The sequence below is a fragment of the Haliotis rufescens genome, unplaced genomic scaffold, assembly GCF_023055435.1.
Source record: "Haliotis rufescens isolate VD_foot unplaced genomic scaffold, xgHalRufe1.0.p SCAF_3, whole genome shotgun sequence".
Classification (NCBI taxonomy): domain Eukaryota; kingdom Metazoa; phylum Mollusca; class Gastropoda; order Lepetellida; family Haliotidae; genus Haliotis; species Haliotis rufescens.
Window position 1 is genome coordinate 18,605,947 of NW_025964001.1, and position 13,550 is coordinate 18,619,496.

General features: G+C 38.5%; 1 protein-coding gene across 6 annotated transcripts in view; it reads left to right on the top strand.

The window, feature by feature from the left end:
- Nucleotides 1–13,550, top strand: part of LOC124137030 (kinesin-like protein KIF26B) — a 324,882-nt gene that overhangs the window by 264,218 nt on the left and 47,114 nt on the right. For all 6 annotated transcript variants that reach the window (XM_048403869.1, XM_046503131.2, XM_046503128.2 and 3 more), the window contains 2 exons: nt 3,466–3,675; nt 9,539–9,632. In XM_048403869.1, the coding sequence (XP_048259826.1) occupies nt 3,466–3,675; nt 9,539–9,632 (304 nt within the window). The remainder of the gene's footprint in view (nt 1–3,465; nt 3,676–9,538; nt 9,633–13,550) is intronic.

The window sequence follows — 13,550 nt, forward strand, 5'->3', positions numbered from 1 at the left end:
TAGCAAACTAAAAAGTACATTTTATGAAGCAAAATGAGTTACTGTCAGCCCCTGGGGAGTCATTTCACCAAGCCCAGAGGAGGGAGGTGTTTTATGGCCTTGCCTGCCAATATTATGGTGAAAGCTTGGGACAAGACTGAGGATGAACATCTAATGAAGCTAAGGAATCATAACTTGGCTTAGTAAAAGTCCCACCATAACGGTTAAATAGCTGTGACATATACGACCTTACAGATGAAATATACTTAATCAGATTTGCAAAGTGTCTGATACTATTAATCTGAGTTATAAATCAAAAGGACTTGACACAATTGAGAGAGATGATAGTGCTGATAAATATTTCATGCCTCTGGCCAACTGCAGAAAGGATATGCCAGCAAAAACGATCCTAGCTAGATGAGGCGAATCCTGCTTGTGGAGACACAGCGACCAGATTGGATTTAATCAGGCAAACACGAAAATTGCCCTCTACTGTTTAGGTTCATAACAATTGTTGATACAGTGGAATTTGCCATCAGTCTGTAGCATATCTGGTTGTGGCTTGAAGGTTGATCCTGAGTTATGCTCGATTTAGTACATCTATTATTCAAGTGCCCAATAAAGGTAGAAAAGTAGGAATTGTTGGGATTGTCCAAAATTTAAATCTGAAATGTGATTTGGGGACAGTCATATCGTCAAAGGAGATTAGCACTTGTGTTCGTATTTCAATGCATAATTCAATTGGTAATATTAAATTATCATCAAAGAACTGTAACAGGTCAAGACAGTTAGGCTTCTTCAGTACTGAACATTCAATGAAGTTGGGGAACTGCGTTGGCAAATTAGTATCACAAATGGCCAAAACCCATTCCCAGCTTCTGTAAGCAGCACAAATTGAAACAAATGGTTCACAAATTCGCATTCCTTTTCACAGACTGTAGTAAAATCCTGTCAGGGCAAGTTACTGTGAAGGGCTACAACAGAATACAGATGGGAGTCAGTGCGTAATGTCTTGTCCTCGTACACTTTGAGGCTCTGATTAAATGGCTGAGGAGAGTCAATCGATAACTATTATTGATTTTCTATGTGTCAATCTGCTCATATTCTGTCACCATCCGTCATATAAATAAGCTCTAATACATCACGTTCCTTTGGGATTTATACATCAGCTCCTATAGGCAGTTTCTCTCATCCCTTTAATTTTCTACTTTATTGCAGATTATGGCAAAGATTACCAAATTACCGATAGTGTATATATTTGTTTGGCGCTGCAATGGGGCACCAGTTGCCCTTGTGGCCTCAAGGATACATGATTGGTAGCCAGCATAGCGCCGATCATTTGGTAATAAGCTCAAAAACGTCTTTTGATATAGCAGAAAGTGGGCTTATTACTTAAGCTGGAGATGATGTATATTTTTGTGTCTTTCAGTGATGTTCATGGACATCTTATGGGACTATCAGGATATTTCCCTAAATCCCTAAATCCCAAATCAAATTTGTGTATCACCGTTTGCTGTCCTAGTATGCTGCATGCATTCAATAGAAATCATAGAGCCAAGAATTGGAATATATTTTAATGAATTCTTCAGTGTTATTTGATAATGCCATAAGGTAACTAGGCCACTCTGAAAAGCAGCATGGGATTCTGTTTAATTCATTAATGGATCGAGTTTTGTTTTTGAGTTAAACTTTTCATTTGAAACATTCAAACTAAGAGCATTTGTCAAGTGGGATTAAAAATGATCATGAACTGAACAAATTTTAAGTGATTAAATTAAACTTGATACTGTTGATAACTTTTTATTAGCCATTCTCAAAGCAATAAAATTTAATTGTAGCTTGAATAATGGAATGTTACTGTTTCTTTTCTTTGTTCATGATGACATTTGTGAAGAAATGGGTTTGTGGAGTTGATGTATTTCTCAATCTCAAGTAATTTAGATTTGTGATAATCTCTCAAGGACATTTTGCCAATAAACTAGAAAGAATCACTGCATCTAGGGCCAAAACAAACTTGTTTACATTGTGACAAAACTGTCATTATGATAAACATATACTTTTCATTTACATTTATGACTTTGAAGTACTTAATTATTCTCAAATTGCTGTTTGTGATGAAGTATTCTGTTCATGGTCATGTTTTTATTGTGTTTTAATATATGTTGTTATGTAAAAAACAAAACCTTTAAACAAACACTCTACATAGCTACAAGATTGGTTGTGCCTAAAATGAAGAGTTGTGTTTCCTGTATATCAGAGATAGAGACGATAAATATAATGGACTTCACAAATTGTGCCTTTTTTTGGCTGACACAGGTACTGTTTTTGAGTGAGTATGGTTTCACATGATTTTAGAAATATTACTGTAATGTCCCCATGGGTGACACCAGAAATGGACTTTATTGTACCTATGGAGAGAATCAAACCTGTGCTTTTGGCTTGACAAATGAACACTTTAACCACTGGGCTACTCAACTGCCTTTACTCTTTGTAAAGTTTGAGTGAATGAGCGAGTTGGGTTTAATGCCGCTTTAAACAGTATTCCAGTTATATCGTGTCGTGTCAGCTTAATGTGGGAGGAAAGCCCCAAGTGATGCAGGTCTCAGACAATTACCACTTTGGTGAAACCCACAAGCACGGGTATGGTGCTGACAAACCTAGAAACATAATCGGGGCAAATTGGGATTCGAACCCACAATCATAGGTTTCTGGCATGCCCAAGGGACGCAACTCTGCACATCGAATCGCGGCGCCTTAGACGACTGGGCCACCCGTGCCCCCTTGTAAAGTATGAAGTAATTTGGGGAGGTAATTCCTGAAAGTGCTGCACAACTGTTAAATGGAGAAATATATGCATACTCACTCACTTCCTGTGGACCTTTGGTGTATGTGAATTGTTAACCCGAATTTACTTCAATTAGCATCTCCATGAGAAACATGGTCATCAGGTCAGGGCAGATTGGAGATTTGTTACAGTTAATGAAACTTCTCAGACTGCCTCCGTGGTATAGGGATAGAGCGTCTACAAAGAAAGTGGTTGGTCGTGGTTTGATCCCCGGTCACATCATACCAAAAGACATTAAAAGATTGTACTTTTTCTTGCCCTGCATGTTGCTTGGGATTAAGGGGATAAAACAAGGACTATAGAGCTGGGAGTTGGTATAGACTGTGTCTGAGTGGGGTATCCTTTTTGAACTGGGGCAATGATAACTCAGTGGGCTTGCACTCTAAAATCGGCTTTAGGCCAGACTAGTACAAGTGGCCACACACCTGCACATCACTATATCAGGGCAATAATCTTGAACACAACATTAATTCCTTGTGTTCTTGAACCTAAATTCTCCCTTGCTTATTATCACCCACCAACAAATGATACAAAGTCTAATATACTCCAATTCTTAGTCAGTACAGAAAATGATATCATTTACAGAATAATGGAGCCATTACAATGTTTTTTTATGAAGAAAACATTTGATATTTTTTCAGGTTAAAGTGATGCTGAAAATATGTTCACCATCAACCTCAACCCAAGGAGAACAGGCCCACTCCTTCCTCAACATTGACCCTCGGAAGAAGCAAGTGACCGTTTATGACCCGTCCGCCAGTGGTTACTCAACTGCCGCAAGCAGGCGAGGGGGAGTAACTGCCCCTAAAATGTTTGCATTCGATGCCATCTTCTCACCAGACGACTCACTGGTAAGCAGAGATCTCACTCGTCTTTGTATAATTGACACTTCTTCATGTTTTATTCATCAAACACTCTTGTGCACAATGAATTCTTTTTCCATGTCTGCAACTACTAAATGTAAGACTCCAACCTTGTAAAGTCCCATGGAAATCTTCTTTAACTCGTAGGAAAGTAGTTTTAGTTGTACTCTCCCCAGGGAGTTCAACCTGCATTTTTATACCAAAGTGATGCATAATGATCATTTGTTACCATGGTACCATAACGCCCGCGACTGATTCTGATAATTATCATTTACCACTATTTCAAACTATGAATCCTGATTTGACCGCATGTACATCTACTGAAAAAACAAAGTTAGGGATCATGAATATATTTGTAGGAAATTGTGTGCTCAGTCTGCACTATGAAAGATATCCTGAAACTATTAATGATCCCTAAATTGTTTTGTTCAGTATAGTAAGCGAAGGCATCAATTATAGTTTTACACATGAATGAGGGTCGATCTAAAATTCCAACCATTTTTCATAGCAAAAGGACACAAATAAGGATTCAGTATTACTACATAACATCAAAGCCCTGATTCAGCATGAATTGCTACCCTTACAACTTGTGTACCTGACCCGTGACGATTCCGGGGTAGAATAGGTCGTCAGCAACCCATACTTGCCGAAAAGGCGACTATGCTTGTCGTAAAAAATGACAAACGGGATTGGGTGGTCAGGCTCGCACTTGGTTGATACATGTCATCGATCCCAATTGCATGGATTGGTGCTCATGATGTCTATCACTGGTCCAAACTCGATTATTTTACAGACCGCCGTCATATAGCGGGAATATTGCTGAGTGCGGCGTTAAACAACAAACAAACAAACAAAAACTTGCGTACCTTGGAAGACCTCTTTCACCTTCTAACACTGACATATTAGTCACCTATCAGCTCAGGGGGATATTTTTCTGCTTGTTAAACATACATTTTCACCCATATTAACCCAGTTTTCTGCAAGAGCTGTTGAGAGAGTGTCTGTTTTTGGTAACATCGAATCTTGTGCCACTGGTTTCCCCCTAGTTGCTGGGATGTAGTTAGGCATGATATGTGTATCGGGTCTGGCATTATCTCCCCTTTTGACACTCTCACTGAGAACTTCCCTTTTTTCGTTTGTTATGTGTTGAGAAAAGTGTTGAGGGGATGAGGCAACTTGGCATATGATATGACAACACAATGGGGCCAAGAATGTGACAGACATTCTTGTGCCTGATCGATTACTCCTATACCTGAGGCTCAGTGTGTATGGTCGGATGGATAACATGTTTCAGTGTGTTCAAATGCATATAAACACTTCATGATATCCCCTTTTGGCAAATCCATTCCTTTCTTGACCAACATTAGGTATGTTACTCACTGAAGGGTAAACTCCATCATGGCAGTGTCATGTGTTGAGGTCAGTGTCATGTGTTGAGGTCAGTGTCATGTGTTGAGGTCAGTGTCTCAGTGAAAGGTATCCTTTCACTGATGTTGATAAAAGACTGTTCAATCTCAAAGTTTATGAGATTAAAACATAGAGATAATCAAAGATTTCAGGTGAGGTGAAATGGGGTTCAACATCGCATCCAAGATTATTGCACTTATATGGCAACGTGCATGCACATGTGTGTGTAGCTGCTTGTACTAGTCCGGACTGATGCCTATTTATAGTTCTAGCCCACTGAGATACCATACTGCAGTTTAACATGAATAACTTACTCAGACACAGTGTACTGACTCCAAGTCGACCAGTCCTTGTTGTAGCCCCTTAATGCAGAGCGCCAGACAGGGTAACAACAAGTACCATCTTTTAACATCTTTTGGTATGATGCAGCCGGGGATCGAACCCCGGACCTTCTGCTCTTCGGTTGGATGCTCTACCACTAGACCACGGAGGCGGTCCCAAAGATTTCAGACACACAGAGTCCATTTATAAGTCAAATACACATCCTTATTTTCTAACATCCAGATCAACTTTGCTACCATGCAAATAATCTAAAAAAAGGAAGAACATTCTTGAGATAACAGTTTACTTTTTCAAAAGTTAAAGAATGACATTTAGTAAGAAATGTAGTGATAAAAGTATGATCTTGTACAGAAAATGAACTTTGAAATAAAAATTGTATAAATCAGTATATGACCCATTGACATTGTATGGAGATGAACTTGGTGTATCTCTGAGGATAATTGGTATCTATATTCAGGAGATGGGGACCATTGGTTTACTGTGAGATATTTAGGTTTGAGGTAATGAGAGCTGACTGTTGGGAGCAGCCTTCAGTACAGAAGGAACCCAGCCTTGTGTAAATTATTAATTAATTGGTTTCTTGGCTTTAGTTTGTGTGATGACCATATATAGCCTATGTCTTGGTCATCACTTAATCATTCCAAAGCAGCACTGCTCCTGTGATCCCATTACCTGCTCGGGGCAGTGCAGGTGAATAAGTAATAGTTTCTACCAGTCTGACAGACCTGTGGCACTTCCTACATTTCTACTTCTCACACTTCACTTCTGACATGTCCTCCAGTTTCACTTTTGACATGTTTCCCAGTTTCAGTTTTGCCTCATCATTCAGTTTCACTTCTGAAACTATGTTCTCCAGTTTTACTTCTGACATGTTTCCCAGTTTCACTTCTGACATGTTTACAGTTTCACTTTTGACGTGTTCTCCACTTTCACTTCTGACATGTTCTCCACTTTCACTTCTGACTTGTTTCCCAGTTTCACTTCTGACATGTTTCCCAGTTTCACTTCTGACATGTTTACAGTTTCACTTTTGACGTGTTCTCCACTTTCACTTCTGACATGTTCTCCACTTTCACTTCTGACTTGTTTCCCAGTTTCACTTCTGACATGTTTCTCAGTTTCACTTCTGACTTGTTTCCAAATTTCACTTCTGACATGTTTCCCAGTTTCACTTCTGACATATTTCCAGTTTCACTTCTGACATGTTTCTCAGTTTCACTTCTGACGTGTCTCCAGTTTCACTTCTGACGTGTTTCCAGTTTCACTTCTGACATGTTTCTCAGTTTCAGTTCTGACATGTTTCCAGTTTCACTTCTGACGTGTTTCCCAGTTTCACTTCTGACGTGTGTCCAGTTTCACTTCTGACGTGTCTCCAGTTTCACTTCTGACATGTTTCCAGTTTCACTTCTGACATGTTTCTCAGTTTCACTTCTGACATGTTTCCAGTTTCACTTCTGACATGTTTCCCAGTTTCACTTCTGACATGTTTCCCAGTTTCACTTCTGACATGTTTCCCAGTTTCACTTCTGACATATTTCCAGTTTCACTTCTGACATGTTTCTCAGTTTCACTTCTGACGTGTCTCCAGTTTCACTTCTGACGTGTTTCCAGTTTCACTTCTGACATGTTTCTCAGTTTCACTTCTGACATGTTTCCAGTTTCACTTCTGACATGTTTCCCAGTTTCACTTCTGACGTGTGTCCAGTTTCACTTCTGACGTGTCTCCAGTTTCACTTCTGACATATTTCCAGTTTCACTTCTGACATGTTTCTCAGTTTCACTTCTGACATGTTTCCAGTTTCACTTCAGACATGTTTCCCAGTTTCACTTCTGACATGTTTCCCAGTTTCACTTCTGACGTGTGTCCAGTTTCACTTCTGACATGTTTCCAGTTTCACTTCTGACATGTTTCCCGGTTTCACTTCTGACGTGTGTCCAGTTTCACTTCTGACGTGTCTCCAGTTTCACTTCTGACATGTTTTCCACTTTCACTTCTGACTTGTTTCCGAGTTTCACTTCTGACATGTTTCTCAGTTTCACTTCTGACATGTTCTCCAGTTTCACTTCTGACATGTTCTCCAGTTTCACTTCTGACGTGTCTCCAGTTTTACTTCTGACGTGTCTCCAGTTTCACTTCTGACACATCATTCAGTTTCACTTCTGACTCTAGGCCAGTAAACTTCACTTCTGACATTTGTTACTACAATTTTCATCATAACATACAAAGCACCCTTGAAATCACATATTGTTTCACTTCTGACACTTCATCAAAACAATCTCTTATACATATCATGCAGTACCTCAAAATATGCTTTTATATTCTATGAAACCCTTGACATGCTATGAAACATACTGTAAAATTAACAAAAATTTCTGCTCTCTATCAGAAAATAGTTTTACTACCTTCAGTGACATTGCTGACCTAAGCATTCATGTTAGATTTTAAGCACAGACATCTGCCTCATGTTTAAAGATTTCGATTTTTGTGGGTGTTGTTGCTACCTGAGTTTCATTATTTGCTCCCCCTGACAAACCCCCAACCCCCAACGCCCACCCCATTTCATCCTCCCTCTTGCCTAGGCATTGCATAGGGGAGAAGAACATATGGTGAAGCGGTTACTGGTTTCTTCTCTGGCAATTGCCTCCCAGTTGGTTATGAGGGAAAATGGGGGAGAGGTCAGGTTAAATGTATGCAACAGCTCACTGAAAATCTCCCACAATATTTCTCCGCCAGAAATATGGTCTTCCCCATAGTTCCAATATTCTCATTTCAGCCTGCAAGAAACCTGGCCTTTGCCATAGTCGTTTTCACTCAGCTCAGCGCATGGACTGATATACGAGCTTAGTGATTATTTGCTCGCAAACATGACTGATGAATTCTGTTGTTGAGGTTCGAGTGAAAACAACAAATAGAGATGGAGCTGTCGTTTCTTTGAGACAGTTTTTGGTGTACGTAATTGTTGCAATGTTGGGTTGAAACCCAAAGAACACAGCGTGTACATGAAAATGGCAGATGAGTGACTTTGATGGCTGACAAGCGTGTCTGTTTATGCAAGCTGACAATTACTTAGATAGTGATTTTATTGTTGCACACTTGCGTTCTCATTAAACCAATATTTAGGAATGCATTCTGCATGATTACCTCAGAAGACATTTTAAACAAAGTAAATGACCTTCGTCTTATCACTAATCTTAGATAACATTTTCAGCTGATATGTTCGATACAGGCTTGAAAATGTCTGTGGCTCTGTCATGGAATAGACACCCTCTTATCTAAGGAACTGTCTGGCACTATGCAGTAATGTGAGCTGACTAACATGTTAAAATGGTTCCTGATTTATTCTTGGCATTGATGGTTGTTGCAGGCTTGGTAATGGTTTTCATCTTCTGAACTTGCATCATCATCATGAAATGTACATCACTGTTTTTGAATGGCCACATTTCAGCTCTAGTTGATTGCTCGTCAATTTCGTTTTGTGTTCCTTTCTTTGAGAGTAGTTTCAGTAACATGGTTTTCAATTGGTAGCCACCTTTAAACCTCTTCCAGTATGCAATAAAGCACCTGTAATTGCATTCCCCTTAGTTTTAACTTGTGAGTACAATTGCACATTCACATGAAAATGGTACGTTATTGACATCCACTTTGGCAAAAATGCATGTCAAAGCATGGAATAGAAATGAACATTCACTTGGAACTGGTACCTAATGAAAAGATATGTACCTTTGGGTGGTCCTATCCAACTGCCTAAATACAACAATCCGTTAATTTTGAGATGCAATAATATCTATATTTCAGATACAAACCATATACCACAGCTGAATAAACATGCGTTAGAGCGGCTGACATGATGAAATCAACGTGGTTGTATATTGCATGTAAATAGGTGTTTCATGTCATCAGCTGACATACGTCTTTCACTATGTGCCTCCTGTGAAGGCTGTTTGGGGTACAGAAATGAAGATAACACATAAAGAACAACTGACGGTTAATTCAACATTCGTTTGCTATGAGATGTAACCAAAGTTATGACATACAGAGAGTTTGATGTATTTTTATTTCAGATCAATTTCGATCTAAGATGTGTGTATATTACCGTTTCAGGCTGAGGTGTGTTCAAGCAGCCTTGCAGAGATTGTTCAAGCAGTTGTTAATGGTGCAGATGGATGTCTGTTCACATTTGGCCACTCAAAGCTTGGTAAGAAAACTTTTAATGTTTCCTTGATAAAATTAGGTGTTGTTTGTGAGACCAGGTGCTCGAGGAATGAGTGCACGCTGTGCAGCATTTACAAAAACAGCTCTCTGATCCTCGCATTCCGGTGGCAGGAAGCGTTCGCTGGCTTACTCTCCCTGCTTTCATCCGATAGCTTGAACTTTTATGCCACCGATGTATGAAAGGCATAACAGGCTAAGGGATTTCCACGGACATCATTGTGGATAACACCGTATAAACTTTTACCTTGCTTGCCCCCCCTGCAAAGAATAACACAAATGCTTCCTCTAAATTGTCAAGTTTGCACTATCCGTATTTAGTCTTCAAAGGAGAGCACTGCGAGTGGATAGACTGGCAGTGTTACCGTCAGCTCCCTTTGAGGATGAAAGTTTAAAGCAAGGGGGATTAAATCATTAAAGATTAAAATCAATAAATTAGCTGCTAATTTTGTCTAATGAAACAAATCCCAAGATTAGGGTTTTATGAGCGGCACGTTGGTTTGAGTACAGGCAGCTATGCTTGTATCCTCACTTGCCAAATTCTTGCATCCATATTACAATGGGTACCTCCCAAGAGTGAAGTTTTTATCACTATTGACCGTGCATACCATTTGCATATATACATTATACAAGGAGAAAGAGCTTGCCATAAAAGTATTCTCTACGACATCTCAAGCAATAAGGCCTATTGAGATGAGCCATTTTATGTGATATATTTGGGGATAAAGAATGATACCGTTACCCTAGGCTGACAAGAAACTGTTAGACTCTTTAGTACATCGGAAAGCTTTCATTGAAACTGGGCGGAAAAACAAGATGGCTGACCACTTGTCCTCTGTGATGAGTCCAGTGGCCATTTTTCTGTCCTACCTGTCCACTTAATGAATTATTGGTAATTTAGTCCAAAATGAATTGGCATGTGGAGGTATTTATGAACTAAGTCAGAAGTATTTGGAGGATATGAGGTTTGTTATCCTTTGAGTGCAAAATGTTTAAACATCGTGGATGGATTGAGGGTTGTGACTCAAGACCTTTCTGGTTTTGCATGAAAGATGGATGAGATATGATAAGGGATAAATGGGAAGAATAATGAGGGGCGGGGTGGGGAGAGGGGAGCAAGCCAACATTCAAAAGTTTCTAAAATCAAGATGCATGTAACTTTAAGAAAAATTGAGATGATCCCTTAACATAAAAAACATTCTCTGAGAAGATTCCGTTGTGAATAACAAAAAATAGAATTTATGAATATGAATTTAATAGTTTACTAGTGGGTGTGAGTCAGCTGGGATTTATGCCACCTTCAGCAATATTCCAGCCTTATAAAAGCAGGAATGGGTTAGCACATTGTACCCATGGAGAGAAATGAACCCGGAATGTTGGCATGATGAACCAAAGCTTTCACCACTAGGCCACCCTGCTGCCTCTTAACAGTTTATGGACAATAAAAACGTGACAAAGCAACAGGATTCTATAGGCACTATTTCTGTTACCATTAAAGTTTTTCCTATGACCTTTTCAGTTTGTGTGGGTGCACAATTGTTGTACATAGCATAGGTGTCAATTTCAGCTTGTTTATTGCTTATGTCCAGACAGAATATTTTATTCTTTTTTTGTACTTTTAGGAATAAAGGCTTGTCTCCCCTTCTCATGCAATTAATTTATGGTAAAAAAATCATCTAGATCAAATAAGTATGTTTCAAATATCAGTCTTATTTTGTCTTCTTAATTGCCTGCAGAGCCATCATTTAACTGTTGGGGATGTAATTCAGCACACAACCCTCATATCATGAGTTATTACAAAGCTTTAAAGGATAAACATTCAATTTTATATCATCTACTCTCATGACCTTTTAATCAGACTGAAATGTTTCATAAAAAATATTATATACGGTACTACTCCAGATATGTTAAAGAACATCTGATTTTTTCCCTTTACATGAACATAGTTAATCTGTCATGGCTTGTGGGTATTGCAACACATAGCCTTTAAATTGTTGGTATCCTTTAACTTGTTTTGAGTAGTGTATGAACATTAAAAATAGTTTAAAGACAAACTGGAAACCATAACCAATAAGGCTGTGTTTTGGCCAAAATATTATATAATAATATACAGGATACAGGTATCTGTATTGTGATTATAGCGGGAGGTGAAGTGCTTGACTGTGATTGACACTGATTGTACATGTAGATCCTAGTTTCAACACACTGAATAAAATATTACACATCATGGTTAGTCAGCACCATTTTGTTGTCATGGCTACAGGGGAGATAACCTGAGAGAAAAATCACTTCCGCGTTTACGCTGTTTTATCAATCAATTTCAAAGGAAAACATCGTTTTGGAATGAATTTCTGTGTAGACTTTAGATTAAACAAAGCCAATACAGTCCACTACGGTTATAACGAACTCGCTTATAACGAACTGACGGATATAACGAACTTACTTTTTGGTCCCGACTATTTGCTGTAGTTATGCTGTATATATGCTTATAACGAACTACGGTTATAACAAACTAAAATTAGAAGTCCCTTTGAGTTCATTATAACCGAGGTTTACTGTATTAACAAAACTTGTTTTATATTTGATACCCAATATGCCGGATTGATAAGCGTATTGCTGTATACCGGTAATGACATGCAGTCCTAGTATTAAATAGGATAGGTAGGTCAGGCTTATGTTACTCATTGTCATGGAAAGAGTGTAAAAGCCAGTGCTTTCAAATGAAGAAAATGACTGGTTTATCTACAGTGAAGTGCAACATTTTAGGCATGTAGTGAGTGAGTGAGTATGGTTTTACACCGCTTTTAGCAATATTCCAGCAATATCACGCGGAGGACACCAGAAATGGGCTTCACACACTGTACACATGTCAGGAATCGAAATCGAGTCTTCGGCGTGACGAGCGAACGCTTTAACCACTAGGCTACCTGACCGCCCTTTAGGCTAGTAGCATAGAGATATGACAGTATCAGCTGTGGCGCAACTCCAGGCAAGAGGTTAAGGGTCAGGGTCAGGGGTCAGTTGTGAAACCAGAAACAATTATGGCCTAAGTATAGTACAGTTATATTATTGTATATATTTCTAACATGGTATCATTGTGAGCATCGTCAGCATCATTCATCATTCATATAGTGCAAAAAGAAATTTTAAAGACTAAAATCTTTCATAAAGACTAAAATGTCTTTTTGTACCATAAGCATCATGCTTTCAATGCTCAATGTTTTCATGTTGGAAATACTTAACAGTAATATTTACCATATGAATATAAATGCATAATGCAAATATGTCTGAGTGCTGAATCCTCTTCTATTGAATGCAGACAGTAATATGTTTGTGCTAAACTTAGTGATATGTGTGCTTTTCGTTTTGTATTTTGTGCAGAGAAGTTTAATGCGGTGGAGTGTGTATGTGCTCCCTATGCAAAATATCTTTTCGAATTTTAAACCAGAATTGGGTACTAAATTTCTCCTAAAATCGTTATGGGAGGTAAGAGGCATTTGAATCATCTCATGCCAAAAGGAAAATATAATGATCTATGCTATTTTCAATCCCATGGTTACGAGTGATGGATTGAAGGCCAATCAGAAGACAACAATGTTTACTCATAAATTGCTAACTTCCAAAACTTAACTTAACTTCCTAACTTTAAATCTAATTTTTATGCTTTTGAGCAAACAAATTACATTTATTACTTTCTTTATTTTGCTAGATTCTATGCTTGACATAAAATTTCTGGTCTTTTAAGACTAGTTTATAGAGCTGCTCTGTAAATAAGAAACACCATTTCATATACATTATATACGTTTTTCACAAGATCTTTGGAAATATTCATATAACACATATGACTGCCATAACACCAAGACTGCCTTGTGGGATTGATTCCATGGAGGAAGGATATGTTTGT